Raw genomic sequence first — 26,579 nt, 5'->3', positions numbered from 1 at the left:
ACCAGTGGTGAGAGTGGCAATACCGGGAGGGTGAAGCGAAGGTGGGGTAGAAAGGGAGAATCAATTACAAGGATCTACATATAACCTCCTCACTGGGGGATGGACAACAGAAAAGTAGGTGAGGGAGACGTTGGACAGTGTATGATATGACAAAATAATAATTATAAATTATCAAGGGCTCATGAGGGGGTATGCGGAGGGAGGGGGAAAATGGGGAGCTGATACCAAGGACTTAAGTAGAAAGTAAATGTATGTATGGATGGATTGTGATAAGCATTGTATGAGCCCCAATAAAAAGATTAAAAAAAAAGAACTGATGGTGTTAAAGGAGTAAGTCCTAGCTGCACTGAAGACCTTAGCAAAACATAGGGCTCTAGGACAGTGGATCTCAACCTGTGGGTTGCGACCCCTTTGGGGGTCGAACGATCCTTTCACAGGGGTTGCCTGATTCATAAAGAGTAGCATAATTACAGTTATGAAATAGCAATGAAAATAATTTTATGGTTGGGGGGTTACCACAACATGAGGAACTGTATTAAAGGGTCACGGCATTAGGAAGGTTGAGAACCACTGCTCTAGGAATTGATGGACCACCAATGGGAATATTTCAACAAATCTATGCAGTGCTGGAAGCACTCATTAGTCTATGCTACTTGACCAACTGACTGGAAGGGACCCATATTTATGCTCATTCAAAAGAAAGGTGACCCAACAGAATGTAATTGTATATTACATGCATGCAATATCATTAGTATCAAATGCAAGTAAAATTTTGCTGAAAATAATTAGAAAGGTTGAACTGTTGGAGAAACTTCCAGAAACTCAAGGTGAATTCAGAAGAGGATGTGAAATGAAGGTTATAATTGCTGATGTCAGATAGATTTTCCCGAAAACAGAAAATAGCAGAAAGATGTTTTCTTGTGTTACGTTGGCTATGAAAAACATTCAACTCTGAATCTTAACAAATTATGGTATGAGAATTCCAGAACACTTAATTGTCCTTATGTTGAACCAGTACACAGACCAAGAGACAGTTCTTGGATCAGAATTAGGTTGAAAGTCAGGAAAGGTGTAATCTAACAACAACATTATTGTGTTAAAACTTTTATGAGGAAGCTTGGATGAGGTGGAAAGGTAATTGGTAACAGTAACATAAAATAGATTAAAAAATGCTGGGGTTGCCTTTCTGCTACTCCTGCTTTATTGTTGATGTTAGCAATTGGACATAAGTGTAGAGAAACAGTTTGTATAAAATAGCAGAGAGGTGACAATTGATAGAGTTACATGAGGATATGGGAGTGTTTGGGTTCTAGACATAAATAGAGGAATCAGCCAGGAATATGGCAAAGAATACTTCATTCTTTGAATCTCACTGGAGGAAGTTGAGGGAAATGTTTCTGTACAGAGATTTTTTTTACAGAGATTTTATGGGAAAAATAATAATAAAACACATTTTCATTTGTTGTCTGAGCCTAAAGCTCATTGGAAACATTCAGAATCTTATTGAGTGGCAAATCTTTGCTTAATTTTCAGAATGGTTTGAATGAATCCTCCAACTCATCTATTTTGAATGCTTTTATTGATGCTGACAGAAAAAAACTGCCCCAAGGATAGTTTCCATAGACTTCTTCTCATCTACTCTATTGATCCTGATTGTGTGCTTCTGGTACACATTTTACAATTAGTGAATTAACAACACTGCACACTATTATCAGCTATAGCCTATAGTTTACGCAAGGGCCCACACTTTGTAGTGTACAGTCCCATGGATGTTGACATGCATAGTGTTATGTGTCTACCAGTAGAGTATCATATAGAATAGTTCCATCCATTCTTCTTTAACCCATGACCATTTCTTTCTTGTATTTTCTGAACAGTTTTATTGGCATCTTGATCTTTTCAATGGCGTCTATTATTTTGCCTTGGCCAAAATGCCCTAGGTTGGAACTATACAGTCTGACGCTTTTCCAGACTGGCTGCATTCAGCTAGCAACATGCATTTAAAGTTCTTCCACATTGCTTCGTAACTTGATTTTGTAAATTATCTCTTCCTATAACTCCATTGCATGGATAAACTATACATTATGAATAATAAAGAATACATTATGAAGAAATGTTTGCATGGAGGTTTTTACATGGACATAAACTTTCATCTCATTTGAGTCAATACCTGGGATAGAATCGCTGGATTTTCAGGTAAGCCTATGTTTAGCTTAATAAGAAACTGCAAGACAATCCTCCACAGTCGTGCTACCATTCTACATTCCCTACTGCAGAGAATGAGTTCCAGTTTCCCACATCCTTGTTGGCATTTTCAATTGTGGTCATTCTAATAGATGTGTGCAGTCACTGGGTGGTGCCAACAATGAACTCATTCAGCTGCTCACCAAAAGTTTGGAGTTTGAGTGTATTCGGAGGTGCCTCAGAAGAAAGGTCTGGTGATTTATTTCTCAATAATCAGTTAATGAAAACCTTAGAGAGGAGTTCTACTCTGGCAAAATGGAATTACTATGAGTTGGAATCAATTGATTCAAGGGCGTGCTGCTTGGCTGGCTCTTCTTTTGTTGTGGTTATATCTTCCCTTGTGTATACTAGATACTAAAGGACAGAAAGTGGATTTATCTGTCTTCCTTAGCTGAATGATAGGTGTAGTGTAAAGGGCCTTTACTCAAACTTTGGTGGCCTTTGTCCTTGGCGTATATGAAATGATCCTTGGACTAAATGCCTTGGTGACTAGCTTCCAAACCACAATCAAAGTCACTGTGTTTGAGTCAATGCTGACTCACAGCGACCCGAGGGGTTTGGGGGCTGAGCGGTGCTGGTGGTTTACTCTGCTGACCATGAGGATCACAGCCCAGTGTGTAACCACTGCACCACCTGGGCTCCTTGTGCAAAAGCTGCAGGAGATATGATTTAGGTCTTATGCGGGACTGGCCAATAAAAGACTCAGACAGCTTGCTGGGTGGTGAAGGGAGGGTGGGGTGTCTTCTGAGATATGGCAGCTCCACATCAGAAACTTTCCTGTCTGTGCATCAATTCCTTATGATTCTGATTGATAGCTGTTTACTATAATAAAACTGTTATAATAGCCCCTGTGAGTTCTATGAGTCGTTCCAGCAAATTAACCCCAGAGTGGTGTCCTTTTAGCTGTGAGCTCTGACCTACCTTTGCAGTAGGGAGGGCGGGGCTAGAAAGTGCCACATGGTAGCTGGTGTCAGAGATGATAGAGAAGGAGGAAAGTGGGGAAACACTTTATCTCTACCTTATGGGAGTCAGCTTCATGCTGGCTCTTTTCCATGAAGTGATCATCATGAGAGGCCTGCCCTTAAACACTTTGTTGCTAATTTTGGAGCAATGATGTTTAATCAGACTAGAGATTGATGTGGTAAGGCCAAAGAATATATTGGCTTTAGAGTGACATAGGTTCTTTAGGCCCATCTGTAGTTGACATATATACACTTCAAAAAGATCATGTGAGCAAATGAGTATAAATACTTTAAACACCAAGGATTACTCTTTTGTCCCAACAGAAGCATGCGGCACTCATTTATTCACCAACGTTTTCTCTTTTGCTCTGCTACTATCCTATTTTCCAGGTCTTTTATTTTTTCTTTCTCACATTCTATGTACCCAGGGTTACAGCTTTGCAGGATATTCATGCTGTTTCTAGAATCCTCTATCAAAATTCTTTAGTACAGCGGTTCTCAACCTGTGGGTCATGACTTCTTTGGGGGAGGTCATCGAATGACCCTTTCACAGGGGTCGCCCAATTCATAACAGTAGCAAAGTTACAGTTATGCAGTAGTTGTATGAAGCTACAACAAAAATGTTATGGGTGGGGTCACCCCAACATGAGGAACTGTATTAAAGGGTCACGGCATTAGGAAGGTGGGGAACCACTGAGCTAGTAGAAACTTACATTCTTGAGTCCTAAGACATTCAACTATACCATTTCCTGACCTCTCAAGTAATTTCTTTCTGTTCATTGATTACTTTGGTATCTGGTAAATAGTCTGCCTTTCCATGTAATCTTTGCCATCATATTGGGATTCGATATTCCTTTGGATGACCTATCTAAAACCCGAATCTCTCTAAACCCTTTCTCTTTTTGAGTGGCATTTTACGCCATTCTAACTACCTCTCTAACCTCTAGACTTTGTCAACATATATAACCACTTTGAAAAGCAGTAACTTAATTTGCTTCCTGATCTCAGGCTACACTATCATATTTTTATTGTTCATTTGTTGAATGACTTCCACTATTCCCATTTCTTTTTTAATCCCATCAGGATCCATTAATTTCTCTGCTTTCTTATCTGTTAATCAAATTTCTATTCTCTACTCTTAATCCAGCTAAAACTTCATGTCTCATCATTTTAGTAACTCTTTTTGACTACTACCCAATAAATAAGGTAAGCATGGGTTTATTTGTGCTTACTAATTAATCTATTGTGCACAAGTTCATCATAGCAAAGATGTGGTTTAAAAAAAAGTGAAACTGACATGTGAAACTATTTACTATAGACTATTAAATAAAACAAAGACATGTAAACTGTGTATACTTTGCTGAGTACTCTGATCCTGGCAAGGATTATAAATTTAAAGACACTTTGATTCTGTAGGAAGGTGCTGTGGGGTTAGAAGACAGAATTTCTGATGTGATAAAAAATATGAAATTGTTCACGGCAGATTGGTAAAAGCACACAATGCTTACCTTGCTTATTGAGTAAACCACCCCTCCCAATATCCTAAACTACATCATTTTGATCTTTTTGTTACAGTCATCAAGCAATCCTCCTACTCTTTGTAAAAAAAAAAAATTCAAATTACCCACTTTCTCTCTGCCTATCTTCACTCAGTGTGTCAGGAATATTTATTATAGAATGAATTGATAATCCTGCCTTTGATGACTGGTATTACCTTTAAAAATCATTTTATCGGGGGCTCGTACAACTCTTATCACAATCCATACATACATCCATGTGTCAAGCACATTTGTACATTTGTTGCCATCATCATTCTCAAAACATTTTCATTCTACTTGAGCCCTTGGTATCAGCTCATTTCCTCCCTCCCTCCTCACCCCCCTTCTCCCTCCTGAACCCTTGGTAACTTATAAATTAATATTTTGTCATGTCTTACACTGTTTGATGTCTCTCTTGACCCACTTTTCTGTTGTCTGTCCCCCAGGGAGGAGGTTATATGAAGATCCTTGTAATCAGTTCCCCTTTTTACCCTACCTTCCCTCCACCCTCCCAGTATTGCCACTCTCACCACTGGTCCTGGAGAGATCATCTGTCCTGGATTCCCTGTGTTTCCAGTTCCTATCTGTACTAGTGTACATCCTTGGTCTAGCCTGATTTGGGATCATGATAGTGGGGGAGGGAGGAAGCATTTAAGAACTAAAGGAAAGTTATATGTTTCATTGAGTTTTACCTTTTTAATGTTGTCTTTTCCACCCTACGTAAATATATCATCTCTTTGGGAAGACCCTTTCCAAAAGGCTCAGACTGCATTAACAACTCTTTCTATATATTCTTACTGCTCCTACTATTTTTTTTGTTGAAATATTTATCAGATTTGTAACTATTTATTTAAAATCTGTCTTCTTTGCTAGATTATAGGGTTTATGTCCACCTTATTTCCATCTTCTAGCATGTACCACATAGGGATGCTCAGGAAACACTGTTGACAGTATATGATTAATCATTACTTTTCATATCTGGCATCTACAGAATAAAGATCTCTTCAAAATTGTTATTTATTTTAGAAATTAATTTTCTTATTAGGTGATGATTTAGAGATCACTTTTCCATTCAGCAACTCATCTATACTGTGTTCATCTCATTGACTGCAATTCCCACAATGCAACATTTATTAGACTTCCTCCCCGTGTTTCCTGTTTTCATTCCTTCTTTCTTAACCTTTCTGAACTCTGTCCTTGAGTTCTTTTGAGATCACATGACTGATTCTTCTAACTCACTAGTGTGATTTTTCCACTTACAGTCCTGCTTATAGTTTAGCTGAAAATGAAATCATGGGAGGGAGTTCATTTCCAGACTGGAAGGGTAACTATGGACCATAGTCTTGTATGCCTGATCTCTTTAAAGGACTACAGATCCAGTTTTAATTACAGAGGAAATATAAGAAGGCTTCAAAAAGCTTGTGGAAAATTCCATTATTTTGTAATTCCTTTTTTCCCACGAACGTTTTGAAGCCAGTTCACATATCTAAATGTCAGAAATTGTACTATAACTCAGGATTAGCAAACGGTTCACTTGACATGTTTTGAAAAGTTTAAATGACTGAACATACCAAGTGTGTAAGATTAGATTTCCTGAATAATCATTGTATTAAGAGCTATTCCTCATTTCTGGCAAATCACATTCGATTAATAGGGAGTCTACAGAACAGAGTGGACCTGCCCCATAGGATTTCAAAGGCTGTAGTTTTTTCTGAAGCAGAACAATACATCTTTCTATTACAGAGTGGCTGGTGGGTTTGAACCATAGAACTACTGATTTGCAGCAGAGTGCTTTAACCATGGTGCTACTAAGGGTTCTTATTAAGAGACATACATCTGTTTTAATAGATTTTTCTTAAAAAATGACTAAAAGTGGTAAATTTACTGCATTTTCCTTTATTTTGAATACAAAGATCCTCATGAGAACTACTTCCTTTGATTAACTGGCAGGAAAATACTGGCTTCTCCAGATAAAGCATGTATTTTCTATTCTTTCATGAATATCTAATTTTAGTATTCTTCCTGGAATCTACTGGGTTTGTTTTTGGTTTGGTTATGCTTAAACAATTAGTTTCATATATATATATATATTTTTTTTTTTCCTGGTCAGCTTTGAGTATGATATATCTTGACTTAATAACTATTTTCACGATATGGTTGTCCTAGAAAAGGGGCAGGACTTGTCATCATAGCAATTCTAGTGAAAATATCAATTCTATTATTTACTAGTTCTGGGTCTATTCTTTACAAAATGGGTTTTAAAAGTTTTGTTTCTCAGAGTTGCTGTGAGGTTTACATGAGACAATAAGTTTAAAGCCAGGTACTCAAAAAAAAAAGATAATTACAGTATTTTATTTTAGATGATGTAATCTGCATGATTCATTCCAGGGTGCCCGGGAAGGCATGCCTGATGATGATCCGTTTCCAAAAGGTCAAAGCCTCAAAAGCCTATGAACCTGGGACCTCCCTAAGGGGGAATTGCAGCAATTGCAACAACAAAAATATCTCTCTGATATCCTTATTTTTGGAGAAATATGTGAAAGCTGAAATCCTACTGCAACATGGCTAAATAAAATTTTAGTGAAATACTTAAAAAGCTATAATGCTAAAGCAGCTCTGTTTTTTAGTCATTGTATTAGTTTTCCATTAATGGACACAGTCTGTTCACTTCCACAAAGGTCTGGATACCTGTTAAGTATGAAGCACGATTAGGCCCTGGAGATCCAGTGATGTATTAAGGAAAAATTCTTGCCTTTATGTGCTCATGATCTAATTGAAGAAGATTCTGAACATTTTAAATCAATGTTTTCACTATGTCTTCTTAATACTTGATCAGTAATTTGCTCTTTAAAAAAACAGCTGCTTTTCTGACCCCTGCTCCCAATCCTATCCATTTCTCAATATTTGTTAGCTTATAGGACAGTTAATTCTGATGGCGGGAACATTTTCAGGCTTCTGGTACATTCCCTTAGCAGAAGAAGGGAACTTCATGAGGAGTCAGACAGCTAATAATCTGAAAGGCACTCTATAGATAATTACATCAAAAAATTAAAGCCATGGTATATTTTCACATGCTTTCCAATATGCATAAAATATGCTACTCTTTTGGAAAGGGGATGGTAAGGTCAGATATCTATTATTCACTTACAGCAATTCAATTTACCTCAACAAACATTTAAAGAAAATGAACGGACTATATGTAACCATATTCTATTTATAACCTCCTCCCTGGGGGATGGACAACAGAAAAGGGGGTGAATGGAGACGTCAGACAGTACAAGGTATGTCAAAATAATAATAATTTATAAAGGGTTCATGAAGGAGGGGGGACGGGGAAAATGAGCAGCTGATATTAAGGGCTCAAGTAGAAAGCAAAAGTTTTGAGAATGATGATGGCAACAAATGTATAGATGTGCTTGACAAAATGGATGTATGTATGGATTGTGATAATAATTGTACGAACCCCCAATAAAATGATGAACAAAAAGCGAAAGTTTAAGCCATAATTTTCTATGATAACCTTAACAGCAATGCTGCTGATGATAATGGGGCCACAGAATAACATAGGACAAGAATCAAACCCTACTCCTTATCCCCCCCTTTTTTTAAACTGACAAGAAAAGCCTTGAAATATTATCTTCAAAGGTTTAGGTACCAGACTGAATAAATCACAACTTTAAGGGGGGTAAATTATTTAACTAAGGATAAGGCACACATGATGCTAATTCTGTAAGGTATACACTGTGAGGTAGTTTATTGTGTCAACCTGTACAACAAACACATGTGGGGTTAATTGAAGGGCAGAGAGATAAATGACTCGGTGAGCCTCGCCTTTCTAGATCTTGGTCTCTTGCTCTCTGATGGTCGGCCCAGGGTGCAGCTGCCTTAGCCAGTTCCCTGCTTCAGCAGACAAGGCTCACTTCCTGCAAGACATCTCTGAGGAGAAGCCACATGAACCTACCCCGATGCAGCCTTGGGTGCTGAAGCAGCCATGTGGAGACCCCTGCCAGCGCTGAGATGCTTACACATTCACTGACTTGGCTTTCCTCCTGCAGTAGGCATCATTGTGTGTGTTTTGGGAGATGGAGGAGGACTTTGTGGATTGGTGTTGGACATTTGGGCTAATGTTGGACTTGTGAGCTTGGGCAGCACTGGGTTGGGATGTCTTCTTGATACGCACTTAACTTTTATATAAAACTCTCTCTTATACATGAGTTTCTGTGGATTTGTTTCTCTAAAGTACCCAGACTAACACACACTGCCATATTGCAGCAGGGAAAATTTCACATGCATTTAAAAAGTTGAACTGCTTATCTACAAAAATAAATGAACTCACTCTTACCAGCAGTCCTCTCATTTTGACCCAGAATATTATGTCCTCTCTTCCATAGGGGAACGGGTTCTTCTCCCGTAGTTTTAAGGGTTTTAAAACTCTTATGCTTGCTTTCTTCATACACAGGACATCTTTGGGTGCAATATGGTTTTCCATCTTGATGAGCTACCATTTGAATGCCACTTGAGTGATTTATTTTTGCTAGGGTTTGGCACTCAGACGCACAAGGAGAAGGCAGAGGTGGAATCACAGTGACTATGTTAGAACAAGCATCTGGGAGGGGAGGACTACTGCCTTGAGGCCACGGGTTGAAACGGTGTTCCACTGGATGTACGTATTTTGAATTGAAACAGTTATGGGCAACAACATTTTGAGAATTTTCAGGCATTACTGACTGACACTGAGAGATTTTTAGATTTTTACCACTCCTAATATTGGTGGTGGGTTTCGGAGGAGGGTGAGGTACCATTAGCTTCCCCTGAGTTTGTGTAAATGCCTTGGCTTTGCTTGCAGAATGCGGTTGAACAACCGTGCCTCTCCGGTTTGTGTATAAGCCTGATTGGACTCTAGCAGATCTTGTTCTTCTACCCACCTCCGCACCATCTTTCTGGGGCTTTGTAACATTCTGAAATGCGGAATCACCATTATGGGAAAGGGGTTTACTCTCCTCTTTTTTTGAGGCTAGCCAGGCTTGCTTAGCAAAGTTACAACCGGAAGGCACAAGAACACAGTTTGAAGGCACATGGTCTGCTTCAGGTCCTCCTGAAGTAGCATTTACAGTGATAGAATCTTCCGTGGGCCTTTTTCTATCCGAGACATTTACGGCGCAAGCAGGGACACTCGCTACACTGCCGGCGGCAGCGCTTTTCCTCTGGGTGTGCAACTGTGGACCCCACTGCTCAGCTGCTCTTGCTCCACGGGAACAATGCTCTTCAACACTATTTTCCATGTTGTCAGTTTCATCAAACCACCTAAGTCTTTTAATCGTTTTTTGAATTTCTGCCCCTTTCCCTTTTTCTTTCCTTAGTTCAATACTATCCCTGATAGCTGCTGCTTTCTGATATCCAAACCTACAGTCTTGATTCATCATCAGTGCCTCAAAATAATGATGGTCATATTTAGATTCTTTCTTTAAAATACTTTTCAGAAAACTCACACCATTTCTCTCATGTATGTTGTACTTCATTTTCTTGTGATAACCAACTGTGTCATTAGACATTACAGCAGACAATGTTTCAATTGTTTTCTGTGTTCTATTTTTTGAATCAGGGTGGTGTGTCATGTAGGCAGCTTGAATATCGTCTACAAATAAAGGCAACTCTTCCTTATTGTTAAAATGGTGTATCTTTTCATTTTTTATATCTTTCAAATCATCTAACTTTTCAGAACACTGCACTGGGTCAATTTCTCTTATGTGTACCCTGTCCTTTGGTAAAGGTCTAGCTGACTGTGCAGTAGGTGGCAAAACGAAAGGTGTTGCCACTGGCAAAAATGAAGTATGAACAGAAGGAGCTGCATTTTGTTGAGTTAATTCAGAATATTTCTCTTGGTCCCAAAATGTAGCAACTTCTCGGACTGGAGAATCTGGTCTGATCCAGGATTTATTGAATTTCAAGTTTGGGCTTTCAGTAACAAATGGGTTCTCCATTTTGAATGTTCCAGAAGAGGAGCCAGTGCTAGTTTCAGAAGTCTTTCCATTTTTCTTATTTTGTACAGATAAGCGTGGGCTGTGTACAAAGGCTATGGGGTTGCTAGCAGTGTTTGCAGTTCTTTCCACAGCTCTACTCAGAGTAGGTGTATTTTCTTCTGCACTGTTAACACGCTCACAAGTAGGTAGGGCATTAGGGTTATTAGACATGTCTGAGAACGACGTTACAGTCTGAGTATTGGGGTCATCTAAATTTATAAGCCAATTATTTATATGTTGAGTTTTAGAGAAAGATAGTTTGTCTTCATCAAAGCAGCTTAGATTAGTTGATTGCAGATTTGTTGATCTGAGGGAGATGGAATCCTGCCAGCCTGCTGTGGAATGGTCCTTACTAAGAGTTAAATATATTTCTTCACGCTCTCCAGCTTCAAGACTGTCCATACTTGAAAGAGTTTCAGAATTGGCTATCTGGTTAACTTCATCACAAAATTTCTGGGGGAAAAGAAAAGAACAGTGTTTTATAATTTACACATATTTAAATGCTAAAATTAATGGTTCAAGATACCATGCTGAGCCTAATTTTCCTTAGCATATAAATCATACTGGCATGATTATAAATTTGTAACTGTTTAGCACTTAGAACAATAGGATATAAACTATCTATATGCCTAGAATAGAAAAATGACTGATTCTAACCAGTTGACACAGTCAGTTAAGTGTTGAACTGCTAACCACTAGGTCAGGGTGGGCTCAACCCCACCAGTCAGTCCATGGGAGAATGATGCAGCTGTCAGCTCCCATAAAGATTCACAGCTTTGGAAACCCAACATACATGCTTGCTATGAGTCAGAAGTGACTCAATGTCAGTGGGTTGCAAAAATTCCATTTACAGCATGCAGTTTCTTGAAGGTCTCTTAAGAAGACCAAATTCTGAAAATAGTTGTTTACAAAATGTATTCCCCTCCCCTGAAATTTTCACTGTTCTTAATTTTGAGCCTTTAAAATCTCTATAACCTTAATGTGAGCTTCCTATTGATTAGGAATTCATTGAAAACAACAACAACAACATTAAAAACATTAAAAAAAAAGGTTAACCTCATTGTCTATAGAAAGGGTTCTCAAATTTAACTACATATTATAATATGTGAAAATACCTATTTTTAGTTCTGACTTAATTCTTCTTAGAAGAAGTCTTTGTGTTGCTATGGCTATTTTGCCAGTACCATGTGATTCTAGTGTGGATTTAAGGCTGATAAATATTGATATTAGTAGCTACTTTTTTTGAGATTTAGCATAGGAATAGTAAGTTCTATCAGTATTCTCATTACTATTTCACTGAAATTTCCATGTGATTTATCAGGATTTAATGACATTTCATGATCACTTTAAAGAATGGTAAAACTATACTATTTCAAATTCTTCATATGCGTCTAGAATGTCATAATCTATAAGACATATGAAGAGGCTTCAAAAAGTTCATGGAAAAGTTAAAGATAATGGGATTTTTCCACAAATATTTTTTAGCTCCTCATATAAAAAAATCTCAAGACTTAAATTATAAAGTTATTAAAATATTGAATGGATTCAAAGAAAGTTAAAGATCAAGATTTCTTTAAATATTTAGAAAACTTAAAGACAACTACAACTAATTTATAGACTATCTCATTATCTGACAATTTTGCCTCTATGACAACATTAAAAAATGTACTTTCCATCTATTTGAAACATTCATTATGTATGTCTACTAGGAGTCAATGCCAAGGTGTAAGACAAAGGCGGCACTGTCTGCGATGGTTAAGGTTATGTGTCAACTTGGCTGGACTCAGATTCTCAGTGGCTTGGCAGTTATTTAAAGATATAATCTAGCAGTGATATAATCTTACAGTTATGTAATGATATAGTCATCTTCCATTTTGGGATTTGATGTGGTCATCCTCCATTTTTAAATCATGCAGATTTTTACATCACAACCTGGTCTTTAGACTCTACCTATGTTAACAAATGAAGAGTGGCTGTACTCTAGTAATTAAAAAAAATATATAATGTATATATTATTTTTCTAGCTCAGAAAGTGAACCGAGAAGAAAATATTATAGAATAAAAATACTTTCATTTGCAGAGCTAATGCTTACTGATAAAAGTTTTGAAAATGCCTCATGCGAATCTGATAGCCCTAGCATTTATCATTGCTTGCCATATCCCATGTTACTGTGCTATCTTCTTAAACTGAGATTCACTTAGCCAACCGGAGAGCAACAGGAAGCACTGTTCCTTCAATGCCTAGTCTTGGAACTGATGCCTTTTATCAGTACAATTAAATAATCTATGGAGATTACATCCCATGAAGTGTAGCAGTGTTGTTTAAAAGGTCTTCCTAGATACAGTATCAACAATCACAAAGATTTGGTGTAGGACCAGGAAACATCGTGTGCCGCTTAAGGACACCATTAAGTCAGAGAGATTTAGTGGCATGTAGCAACATATGCAATTCCTACATATGTAAGTTCTAAAATGAATATTTACATAAGTTCTGAAATGGCCTCATCTCCCAAGTACCTCAATAAAAGGTCAGCAATTACTAATTTCATTCAACAGTATTATTTTTTAAAATAATTTTCCTATTAGTAAACAGTAAAACATTATCTGCTTCAAACTATTGATTTAAACAGAACTAAACTTAGTGTGCTTTGCTTTTTATATTTGCCTTTAAAAGCACTTGAAAAAAAACATTAAGATATATTTTATACAAATGAAAATCACCCATTTTAAGTGTATTGCTCATTGGATTTTGATAAATTATTCACTCATAATTATTACATCTAACAACATACAAAAACTTCCATCTCCCAAAAGCTCCCCCATGCCTCTTGGTAGTCAATCTCTATCCCACATTAAAAAACACTGCTGTTGACTCAAAGCCCATCTGTAGGCAACTGGACACCCCCTTACAGAAGGGTCGTGGGGAAGAGAAGAGCCAGTCAGGATGCAGCGTAGCAACGAAGAAACATACAACTTTCCTCTAGTTCTTAAACACGTCCTCCCCTCCACTATCATGATCCCAATTCTACCTACAAATCCAGCTAGACCAGAGGATATACACTGGCACAGATAGGAACTGGAAACACAGGGAATCCAGGAGGCATAATTCCTTCAGGACCAGTGGTGAGAGTGGCGATACCGGGAGGGTGGAGGGAAGGTGGGGTGGAAAGGGGGAACTGATTATAAGGATCTACATATAGCCTCCTCCCTGGGGGATGGACAACAGAAAAGTGGGTGAAGGGAGATGTCGGACAGTGTAAGATATGACATAATAATAATAATTTATAAATTATCAAGGGTTCATGAGGGAGGGAAAGAGGAAAGGGAGGGAAAAAGTGAAGAGCTGATACTAAGGGCTTAAGTAGAAAGCAAATGTTTTGAGAATAATGATGGCAACAAATGTACAAACGTGCTTAACGCAATGGATGTATGTATGGACTGTGATAAGAGTTGTATGAACTCCCCCCAAAATGATTTAAAATATATATCAATAGAATATAAACACCAACAAGCAAACCCAAACACTGCTGTCACTCTAGATCATTGATGGCTCATAACCTTAGAAATATCTACTTAGTGTTTATTTTAAACTAATAAAGATGATGTTAGTTGTGAGCATTTTATAGTCCCCCGACGACGGCAAAACTGCTGTTTTGACATGGTGTGAATCAAAGAGCATGTGATTCTTCAGGGAGATGAACACACTGCCTTCAGAGGTGCCATAGGTACGAAAGGAACCTGATGTTCATGCACATTGTACTTTTCAGGAAACTCTTATAACCTAGTGAGGAACAATAATATTTATATTATATTATTTTTAAGTAGACTTCATCATTTTCATGAAATGACATCCATAAAACCCATTTCTCTGAATAGGAGGTGGAAAGGGTAAGAGGTAAAGAAATTATTTTCTAGGATCTGTGATGAATTTGCATTGACCCAACCTCACTCTCTTTCTTAGTCTGTTAATAACATACATTTCTTTAGTGGAAAACATTACAAAAACAAGACCGAATTATTATTATAAATGAAAACATTATATACACATTTACAGTTCATACTTGCAAACTGTTTAAATGCTGATCTTCTAGAAGTTTCTGAGTTTCCTCGAGTTCAAGCTGAAATGCATCTTTGATGGACGTCAAGTTTGCCCTGCAGTTGTCTTTCATTTCTTTATCACAATTGATTTTGGATAAGAGGTGTACCTGATGCTTGTGATCATTATTTGACATTACGGAAGGCAGGGCAGAATCTATAGCTCTGTGAACCAGAAATAAAATATCTTTAGCATTTTAAAAGAAAGTTGACTTCTTTATGTATATACATATATAAATGGCACATCTATAATATGTGTCAGTGTATGTGTGTGTCCAGATAATTACATATAAGGATATTGGAGAAATATATAGACATACTTGAATGAGAATTTAATGCAGTCAAGAATAGGAAAAAAATGATTGTGAGATTCTAGTTCAAACAAAGAATTTTATTTTCATGTAGGAATGTTCAATTATCATGGCCTTAATTATGAAATCCTATTTCTCTATTATTTAGGATTAGGGAGAAGTTATTCTTTTGTTGTACAGAATCAGTCTTCAGTTCTTTGAGAACATCCAACCTAGATAATATTATACTGTATTGGTCTTAATTATGAGATGTCATGGCTGCCAGGTATTCCCATAACCCTAAGATCATTAAAATTTCAAGCTAATGAAAATTGCTTGTAAGAATAGGCAGGATTTTCAATTCTACTTAACTACATTTGGAGCTTACTCCATGTAGGAGCATATACATATGTGTTTTCAGTTTTAGGAACATATTCATGGTTTCTAAGTTATTGAATTAAACAGAATTAAACGGTCTATTTAAAAAATTTTAAGAGTCTATTTTTACTGTGCCAATGTATGTCCCAACGTTTATTGGTGCATGACATCATTGTCTGTTAGAATTTTGTATCTTCTGGAATCTGACAATGTCTCAAATTTCAGCATATGGATAACATATCAAATTTCAGTATATGAAGTATAAGCTTCCCAGTACAAAGTAACGGACATAGAAAGACCTTTCTGAGGATGGGGTAGGGCTGAGGTATATGACATAGTTGACTGCGATATAGGGCCAGTAGTGTAAATCACAAGTGGCCACATGTGACGTACCTATCTCCAATACCCATATATATCTTTATATGGACGAGACTCCTGACTGTCCCTTTGTGACTACACGGAGAGTCTGGAGAGCAGGGAGGCATTGAGCACAAGCTTGTGAACATTCAGTGGTTTTTTCTCTCCTTTTAGACTTTACTACTCCTACATTCTCAGTCACCCTTCCCAAATAAAACATTGCTACATCTACAAAACATCTAATAAACTCAATTTATTTACCTTTAAAGTTGTCGTCTCTCAACTTTTTCTTCTCTATTCCTTTCTTCTCTACTCCACTTTCTTCTCTTCTCTTCTCTACTTTCTTCCCCCAGTGAGGAGGATTGAAGGGATGGATCGGAATAAAAGGAGACGGGGAGGTCGAAATCGAGGGAGAATGAAGCATAGGCGGAAAGGAAGAAGAAACCATAAAGGAAGAAGAAACAGGAGATATTGGAGAGGGAAAATCTAAATAAGTGGTAGGCAAACATGGAGAAGGTGAATGCACAGGAGGGGCAGGAAGAGGGGCAGATGAAGGAGGTAAAGATGGAGAGGCAGAAGAGGAAGAGGAGGGAGAGGGAAGAATGGATGAGGAAGAAGAAAACTGTGTAGATGGTGAAGAAGATGTGGAAGTAGAAGGCGAGGAAGACACAGACGAGGATGGAGAATGATGGTGAGGTGGCTGGGAGAGGGCTGGGGCAGGTGGATGTTCTGCCAGGGCCTGGGGTTGATATGACAATGTTGTGGCTTGTGGTACAGCTTGCTGGACCGACCGGAAGGGATCCAAGCTAGCAGCAGGCTGTTCGTGCCATGGAGTGATCCAAGAAAGAGTTGGGACTGGTTGGTGAGGGGGATGACTGGGTAAACAGGCGGGCTTTGAAGGAGGGATAGCTTTCAAAGGGGCTGGGGGAACAACCAATCGAGCTGGAAGGGAACGGCGAACAAGGGCAGGCATTAGAGTGGCCGGGGTAGAATGCTGGGCTGGCAGGAAGTGCTTGGGTCTGAAAGTTTTGTAAAATAACTTGCTCTGTGAATCAAGATCAGGAATGATTGGAGAACTTCGAGATGGGGGCGCTAGGTGCTCAGGTGGGTCAGAAGGAATTGGGGTTGGTAGATGAGGAAAATTGCTAGAAAAGCTGGAAGTGACAGGGGCTGGAGGATGAGGAATGTATTTGACTGGGTAGGACAGAGATGGGGTTGGTAAGAAGGTCTTTGGAAAAGTAGAGGGGACAGATGGACGGTTAGGCAGAGTATATTGCTGGCGGGTGGGAGAAACAGTTGGGTGGCTCGGAAGAATTTGAGAATGGTGCAATAGCATTGGGGCCCGTGAAGGAGAGAACTGATCAGGTAAGTAGGGATCAGGTGTGGAGACAGCTGGACAGGCAGGAATGGATCTGCACAGGTGGAAAAGCATTTGGACAGGCAGGTAGAGAGACAGCCTTATTAAGATGTTTGTTTTTGTTTTTACTGGGCTGCCTCTAGACTTTTGATTCATGTTATAGTCTGTCCTTAGGGTCCATGCATAATCCTTCTCTGATCAACCAGTGTCCTCTCAAATGGATTGAGAAATGTACATAGTTTATTCAGATCCCCATTTTCTCATTCATTACACTTAGGATATTTTCACCGTTCACAAAGTTTGTTAGTTGTAAAGACACAGGAATAAAGTTGTGAAATCTGGTTTAAAGCGATTGCACAAAGGGAAAATGGAGGTCAAATTGACCAGGGTAGCATGTGGCTTAGGCCAAACTGACCAAAATACATGGATATTGGAGATAGATATCTAACAATATCATTTAAAAATATAATTTTAAAAAATCTAAAAAGAGAAGGAATATAGCATCTTTTATCTCACAATTACCAGAAAGGTCAAGTATATCACATTTGTGATAAGAGTTTGGTTTTTATCGAAGGCTAATTACTCTTATGTAGGACTTTATTAATATCCTTATAATCTCACTGTTTTCTAAAGCAGTTTCTATTCTCATAAGGGCATATTCTCGGATTTTTCTTAAGACTTAAGCACAGAGTCTTCCATGCTTCTTTTATTCAGTATTTTAAAAATATTTTTAAAAATTCAGTATTTCCTCAAGAATACCTTCAGATGATTGCCATCTAAAATTATTTTTAGATACCACTAATATTTCTACAGTAGAGCAGTCTTCCATGAGTAATTTTATCTCCATTTACTTGGAAACCCACTGCTTCTTGCCATTACTTTATTTTTTAACATGTCTTACATTTTAATGCCACTGAAAATGTTTTTTATATACTAGCTTAGCATCATTTATAGCTTAATTATATTTGTATTAAGTGATACCCATAAATCATTTCACCAATCTAATACCTGATACTTAAGATTCCCAAATTCCTACTTGTAGAGTTTTTTTTAGTAGTTTATAAACCACTTTCACATATACAAGGTAGCTTCAAAAGGTTTGTGGAAAAGTGGAATTGAAAGATAATAAAAATTTCCATGAACTTTTTGAAGCCCTCTCACATTGTATAATACGGTTACTTATCTGTGGAGGGAAGGCCAACTTTGACATAACTAAAGTGTTCCCTGGATAAATTGCAAGAGCATGTTATTTTCCAAATATAAACATTTATATTTATATATGTGGTCATAATCATAATAGTACATTGCAATAACATGAAACCTGTTCTAATGCAGAATGGAGACTTTTTATAAAAATAAAAATGATATATCTTATACAATAATTCTATAAAAGATTTTCTATAAAAACTATTCACTTGCTAGGAGGAATCAATGTTGTTCTGACACTGTCTGTAAGAGTTTGTAATATCACACTGTTAAAAAATTTTAAAAAGACTGTTTTCATTCACAGTACAAGAGTTTTATTATTGAAAATATTGATAGCACAAAGAATCACAACGGATAACAGAAAAAGAAAGCTGAGAGTGAAGAAAACCTATGTCTAAAAATACACATTACTGCTATTTTGAAATGGTTTGGATTTACTCTTAAATTGCCTTAAGTTCTCCTGGACCCGAAGATGCGATCTCATTACCTCTTTTTGGCTTTTGCCGCCTTTCTCATGGGGCACTCCAAAGCTATGCTGCCTCACGGCCACAACTGGGTTCCTTCGCCCACCATTACCTGGCTTCTACATCCACCACTTGAATACTCTGCTTTTGCTAAGGATTAACCAACTGCTGTAAAAACTGCATTACATAACTCTTGGCCATCTTTTCCTGACTTTCTTTCCCTTGGTTTCCATACCATCCCCGTTGCTATCCGTTGCTGTGGTTAGGTTCCACTTACAGCAGCCCTGTGACAACAGAACCAAACACTACCCCCAGTGCTCAGCCCAGCCTCGCCCTTGTTCTTTGTCTGAGCCCATTGTTGCAGTCACTGTGTCAATCCACCCTGGTGAGGGCTTTCCTCCTATTTGCTGCCCCTCCACTTTACCAAGCATGATATTCTTCCCCAGGGACTGGTCTCTCCTGACACCACATTCAAATTATATGAGATGAAATTTTGCCAACCTTGCTCTAAGGGGCATTCTGGTTGTACTTCTCCCAAGACAGATTTGTTTGTTCTTTGCTAGCCTACCACTCTCAAATTATTCATTCCTAGTGCTCAATTGTTTTTCTCACTTGCATTCAACATGCTATGCTTATCTACCCTTCTTTTCTACTTTCAAAAACATGATTATTTTCCTACTTTTCATTTCATTCCTTCTTATACTCTTTCGTAAAGTCCCTTTTCGTCATCTGTTCTTTATGTGTCAGAAGTTTCAAGAACTCTTGGGTTTTGTTTGTTTGAGAGTTCTTTATGTAGTTCTTTTGCTTTTCTTAATGTATCCGTCCACCCTGTAGTTATTTAGCGTCTCCGAATGATCTTCTTGATAGCTGTGTTTCTGGAAGGGTTTCCAAAGCTGTTCTCCTTTATGGACAACAGTGACTTTGGAGTAATTTTCTAGATGATTACTAAGATTTTAGGTATATTACAAGGTACATTGCTAAGGTTGGAAATGTTTACTTGAAAAATTGCACCTATACTGAGAGTATTGTGAATAAACTATAGATTCCTGGCAGGAAGTCCTAGCTCTGCATTTTCTGAGTGTGTGATTGTCTAACTGTGCATTTCTTTTGCAGAGGAAAACCTGGAAGCTCTTCATATGAAACAACTGTAAGAGTTTGTTTCTACTTGGAACCTGGGAGTTTCTACTAGGATGGTTGTACGCACCCACTGTTATCCAACTTAGTTACACTTGAATCACCACTTGTGGGGTGCTGGGTTGGGAGAGGGATGGTAACAAAAATTAGTGTTGTCACCCCCTTTTTTGCATGATTCTGTTTATTTAAAAAATACAGAATAAGTAAATCCATAAGAGAGGAGGCAGATTAATAGTTGTATAGGGCTTTGGGGTAAGGCTGGGGGATAAGAAGCAGGTGGCAATGAACTCATGGTTTTTTTAGGTTTATTTTAAAGTGGTACAATTAAATTATAACGATGACTGCATTTCTCTAAGTATTATACAATCAGTGATTTTCAGACTTAAAATGAGCGAATTCTATGGTATGCAAATTATCTCAATAAAGTTCTTTAAAGAAAAATGATTTGTACCATATTACTGAAGCACCAAGAAAGAACCATTAGTATGAAAAAGTAATCAAAAGACATTAAGAATTAAAAAAAAGAATGAATGAATGAGAAAAGCCCCATTAATTAAAATCTAAGTCTGAAATTTAGTGCACACTTTAATTGGCTTTCCTATTTCAAGCCTGTAGTTAGTTACATGAGAAGAACATTTTAAATCACACAAAGAAATCAATAACATAGTTGACTAAGGCCAAAGACTAGCTCTTGAGCTGCTTTGTAGCCCACAACGACGACTCCTCCTGCTGGATGTAGTAGTCACCTCTCTCCTGTACCCATCTAAATGAGACCAAACATGGCCTATTCACCTACCCTAAAACCACCACTAAACCCTAGCTTTAATCTCACCCATATGACCCACAATTCTCAAAACAAAAACTTTGCTTCTCAATATTCTTGGTGTCTAAATGTCACAACTTCTCATTTCACTTTACCCACTTGTGGTAGTTATATAATTGTTTGTCAAATGAGGATTAAGGGTGTAGGGGTGGAGTCTAGCCTATCAATCTGGAGATAGCCAATGAGACCTCTGTGTGGGCATGACCTTCTCCTAAGAATTCTGGGAAGTCTGGTATTTTCTCCTTGGAGGAGGGATACATCTCTCTCTCTGCTCACACCCTGGGAGACATTGCAGCTGACAAGACACAAGGTACTACACTGATAGGCCCTGTGCCCTGGGAATTGGAGAAGTCACATGGAGACCCCTGCCAGTACCGAGATGCTTACAACACCACTGGATCCAAAGACGTTCTACCCACTGGCTTGTGATCATCTTGCATTTGGCGTCATTGCATGTGTTTTGTGGGTCTGAAGAGGACTTTACAGATTGGTACCGACATATGGGCTAATATTGGACTTATGGGCTTGGAATGGACTGGGATGCTTTCTGAATGTACAATTACCCTCTATATAAAACCCTCTCATACACATGAGTGTCTATGAATTTGTTTCTTTAGTCTACCCAGACTAACACACTACACTCTACTAAATCTCACTCTTTCCCCATAGTGTGCATTTCAATAAATGATTTTACCACTCACACATTGGCCAAATTCAGTCTCTGAAGTCACCCTTGACTACTCCACATAATCACCTTTAATTATAGATCATGTGAGTAGATGCAAGAACATACTATTGTCATTAAGTGCCACAGTACCACCGTACCTGGTCCTCCCACCTGTTGTCTTACCCTATTCTTAACTAGTTGTGGCAAAGATGTTTCTTTTTCTTCTTTTTGTTGTTGATTGTCAAGTGGATTCCGACCACTGAAATCCCATGTGGGTCAGAGTAGACCTATCCTCTGCAGAACTTTCAGGGCTATGATCTTTCAGAACCAGATTGTTGCACCTGATGTCCCTTTTGCTAGTAGTTGAGAGCTTAACTCTGCTACCCGGGGACTCTCTCTCTCTCTCTCTTTTTTTAAACCTTTTCATTGTGATTTGGGTGAAAATTTGCAAGGCTACTTGGTTTTCCATTCAAGAATTCATACACGTTTAGTCCTGTAACCTGGCCTACAATTTCCATGATGTAACACTCTTCTGTGCGCACCATTTCCATTCATCCTTCTTTCAAGCCTTCCCCGCTCTATGTCTGCGGGAATGCAGTCCCTTTTGATTTAGTATGGCGGTGCTGCCAACGAGTGTTACTTCCCTGGCATCACCATTCACTTTGCAGGCTGTTAAATTGTTAGGCTGAAAGTTGGTTCACAGAGGTGAGTTCAGTTCTATGCTGAAAGGTCTTTAAGGGCCATATTCTTGGGGGTTCCACCAATCTATATGACCAATTTGGACTGCTGAAATAAAACTTAGCAATTTCTCACCAAACCTATATCTTTTAATTATGTTCCTTTTTTTTTTTAAAGTCACTACCATCCCTTAAACCAGTGGTTCTCTATCTTCCTAATGCCGTGACCCTTTAATACAGTTCCTCATATTGTGGTGACCCCCAACCATAAAATTATTTTCGTTGCTACTTCATAACTGTCATTTTGCTACCGTTATGAATCGGGCGACCCCTGTGAAAGGGTTGTTTGACCCCCAAAGGAGTCGCAACCCACAGGTTAGGAACCGCTGCCTTACACCATCAAGACTCAATTATCATCTCTTGATTTTTCCCCTTTCTTCATGCCTTCTACCCAAACTTAAAATCTATTCTTTCCACGGCATCTCTTCTGCATCACTACCACCCTTTTCATCTGTCCCTTTTCACCCATGGCAGAGCACGGTCTCATTTTCCTGCTACCCTTCTCTCCACAGGAGCCTCAAGGTGCACTAGGCTGCCGGACTAAAGGCCAACAATGTGCACCCTGCAGCCCCTCCCTGGAAGATGGACGAGGCAGTCTTCTCCTGTAGACCTGCAGCCTCCGAAGGGCTGTGGAGCAGTGCTACTCTGTCCTGTAGAGGTCCTGCGAGCACCATGCAGATGGCTGGTTGTGGGTTTGGTTCTCTCTCTCTCCACACTTTAGTTCTTAAACTTCTTTTTGATCAAAATTCTTAAACCTTATTTCTTCATGCTACTTCTCAGCACCAGGAACAACAAAGATACCACCTTTATCTTCTTGCTTATCCTCCTGTTCTACTCAATCCAATTTTGTCAATCTTGGTCAGATTCATCCTTGCCCCACTGTACAAAACAGTTCTGTTCTTGTTTAGGAAGGAGTAATTTATCCCTTGGATTATCCCCCACATTTCCTTTTTGGTTTCCTTGCTTCTAGTTCTCTTTATTCAGTCCATTCTGAATAGTCTGACCTCTTATCTTTCTAAAATAAGAAAGTTAAATTAATGCCTGCCCCAAATCCTCCCTTAAGAGCCCTGGTGGCATAGTGGTTATGAGTTGGGCCAGAACCCTCAAGGTCCACAGTCCACAACCACCAGCCACTCTGAGGGCGAAAGGGGGACTTTCTTCTCCCATAGAGTTACAGTTTCAGAAACCCACTGGGACAGTTCTACCCTGTCCTATCAGACTGCTATGAGTTGGCATTGACTCGATGGTAGTGAGTTTGTTTGTTTTGTAAAAAGCTCCACTAGCTCTTGACTAATTGTAGGATAAAATCAAATTCTCTAACTACACATACAAGTCTTTCACATCCTAACTCAAGCTATGTTTCCTTTCAGTCATGCAGCCGATGGTCCTCCCATTCTAAATAGCATGTTCGTTATAAGCATGCACTTTTAATAACTCTGTAACCCGATACATGTCTGAAAAGCTACGCTAATTTCAATTCTTTCAGACTTTCTTCTCTCTTCCTTTATTTTATAAAACTTTCCCCAAATCTCCCAAGAACTTTTACCTCCAATATTTTATTTCTTTTTACTTTTCTAACAGCTCCAATTCCATGTTATTATCACGAAACTTGCAAACACTTCTTGGGCAAATAATCATATTTCATTCATATGTATAATTCAGTTAGTCAATGCGTAGGACCCAACAGACATTTATATACATCACAGTTTTTACCACACTCAACTCTAGATAGAGTCATTGGGTGATGCAAACGGTTAAGTCCTGGGCTAAGAACCCAAAGGTTAGTGGTTCAAACCCACCCAGAAGTGCCTCAGAAGAAAGGCCTGGTGGTTTGCTTCTGAAAGGTCACAGCTGTGAAAACCCTATGGAGTGAAGTAGGCACAGGGTCCTGTCCTTTTTGCTCTCCCTTTTTTTTTTCAAGTGACAGCTCAGGTGTAAGGAAAGGAGACTACAATGAGTGGGTGTATAGGACACTAGCCAGAGGGCCATCACCATGTTTTTCCTTGAAGATGGAGAGATACTATTTGTTTAAATAAGGCTGTCAAACTCATGACTAACACAATTGCAGTCTAGGAGGGTACCAGTACCGTATCAGTTGTCACTGAGTAGATTTCTCGCCTCAGGAATGGGAAAAGCCCCTCTTTTCTATCTATCGCCAAGCTCTGTACTCGTTATCTTACTTTCTCCCTGTCCATTTTTATTCAGCTCACTGCAATGCTTTCTTCCCTCACCACGCCACTTCACCATCCACCTCACCATGCCACCTCACCATGCCACCTCACCACGCCACTTCACCATGCCACCTCACCACCCCACCTCACCATGCCACTTCACCATGCCACCTCACCATCCCACCTGACCATGCCACTTCATCCCACCTCACCATGCCACCTCACCATCCCACCTCACCATGCCACTTCACCATCCCACCTCACCATCCCACCTCACCATCCCACCTCACCATGCCACTTCACCATCCCACCTCACCATGCCACCTCCCCATGCCACCTCACCATCCCACCTCACCATCCCACCTCACCATGCCACATCACCATCCCACCTCACCATGCCACTTCACCATCCCACCTCACCATGCCACTTCACCATCCCGCCTCACCATGCTACCTCACCATCCCACTTCACCATGACACCTCACCATGACACCTCACCATCCTACCTCACCATGCCATCTCACCATCCTACCTCATCATGCCACCTCACCATGCCACTTCACCATCCAACCTCACCATGCCACCTCACCATCCCACTTCACCATGCCCCCTCACCATCCCACCTCACCATGCCACTTCACCATCCCACCTCACCATGCCACTTCACCATCCCACCTCACCATGCCACCTCACCACGACACCTCACCACGCCACTTCACCATGCCACCTCACCACCCCACCTCACCACACCACTTCACCACGCCACCTCACCATGCCACCTCACCATCATACTTCACCATCCTACCTCACCATGCTACCTCACCATGACACCTCACCATCCTACCTCACCATGCCACTTCACCATCCCACCTCACCATGCCACTTCACCATCCACCTCCCCATGCCACCTCCCCATGCCACCTCACCATCCTACCTCACCATCCCACTTCACCATCCCACCTCACCATGCCACTTCATCATCCCACCTCACCATGCCACTTACCATCCCACCTCACCATGCTACCTCACCATCCCGCCTCACCATGCCACCTCACCATGACACCTCACCATGCCACCTCACCATGCCACTTCACCATCCAACCTCACCACGCCACCTCCCCACGCCACTTCACCATGCCACCTCACCACCCCACCTCACCACACCACTACGCCACCTCACCATGCCACCTCACCATGCCACCTCACCATCCCACCTCACCATGCCACCTCACCATGCCACCTCACCATGCCACCTCACCATGCCACTTCACCATCCACCTCACCATGCCACCTCACCATGCCACCTCACCAATCCCACCTCACCATGCCACTTCACCATCCACCTCACCATGCCACCTCACCATCCCACCTCACAATGCCACTCACCATCTCACCTCACCATCCCACCTCACCATCCCACCTCACCATGCCACTTCACCATCCACCTCCCCATGCCACCTCCCCATGCCACCTCACCATCCCACCTCACCATGCCACTTCACCATCCCACCTCACCATGCAACTTCACCATCCCACCTCACCATGCTAACTCACCATGACACCTCACCATCCTACCTCACCATGCCACTTCACCATCCCACCTCACCATGCAACTTCACCATCCCACCTCACCATCCCGCCTCACCATGCTACCTCACCATCCCGCCTCACCATGCCACCTCACCATCCTACCTCACCATGCCACTTCACCATCCCACCTCACCATGCAATTTCACCATCCCACCTCACCATGCTACCTCACCATCCCGCCTCACCATGCCACCTCACCATGCCACTTCACCATCCCACCTCACCATGCCACCTCACCATCCCACTTCACCATGCCACCTCACCATCCCACCTCACCATGCCACTTCACCATCCCACTTCACCATGCCACCTCACCATGCCACCTCACTATGCCACTTCACCATGCCACCTCACCATGCCACTTCACCATCCCACCTCACCATGTCACTTCACCATGCCACCTCCCGATGCCACTTCACCATCCCACCTCACCTTCCTGCCTCACCATGCCACCTCAGCATGCTACTTCACCATCCTACCTCACCATGCCACTTTACCATCCCACCTCACCATCCTGCCTCACCATGCCACTTTACCATCCCACCT

The 26,579-nt window shown here is 40.1% G+C and overlaps 1 protein-coding gene across 1 annotated transcript in view; it reads right to left on the bottom strand.

The window, feature by feature from the left end:
• The window catches only part of CEP126 (centrosomal protein 126), a 71,106-nt gene that overhangs the window by 14,307 nt on the left and 30,220 nt on the right, over positions 1–26,579 (bottom strand). Inside the window, exons 5-6 of the mRNA XM_075546497.1 lie at positions 14,826–15,024; positions 9,087–11,217 (exon numbers count right to left, since the gene is read on the bottom strand). Of these exons, the coding sequence (XP_075402612.1) occupies positions 9,087–11,217; positions 14,826–15,024 (2,330 nt within the window). The remainder of the gene's footprint in view (positions 1–9,086; positions 11,218–14,825; positions 15,025–26,579) is intronic.

The sequence above is a fragment of the Tenrec ecaudatus genome, chromosome 4 (assembly GCF_050624435.1).
Source record: "Tenrec ecaudatus isolate mTenEca1 chromosome 4, mTenEca1.hap1, whole genome shotgun sequence".
Taxonomy (NCBI): Eukaryota; Metazoa; Chordata; class Mammalia; order Afrosoricida; family Tenrecidae; genus Tenrec; species Tenrec ecaudatus.
Note: the sequence above shows the minus strand (reverse complement) of the source record. Positions and strands in the feature narration are given on the sequence as shown.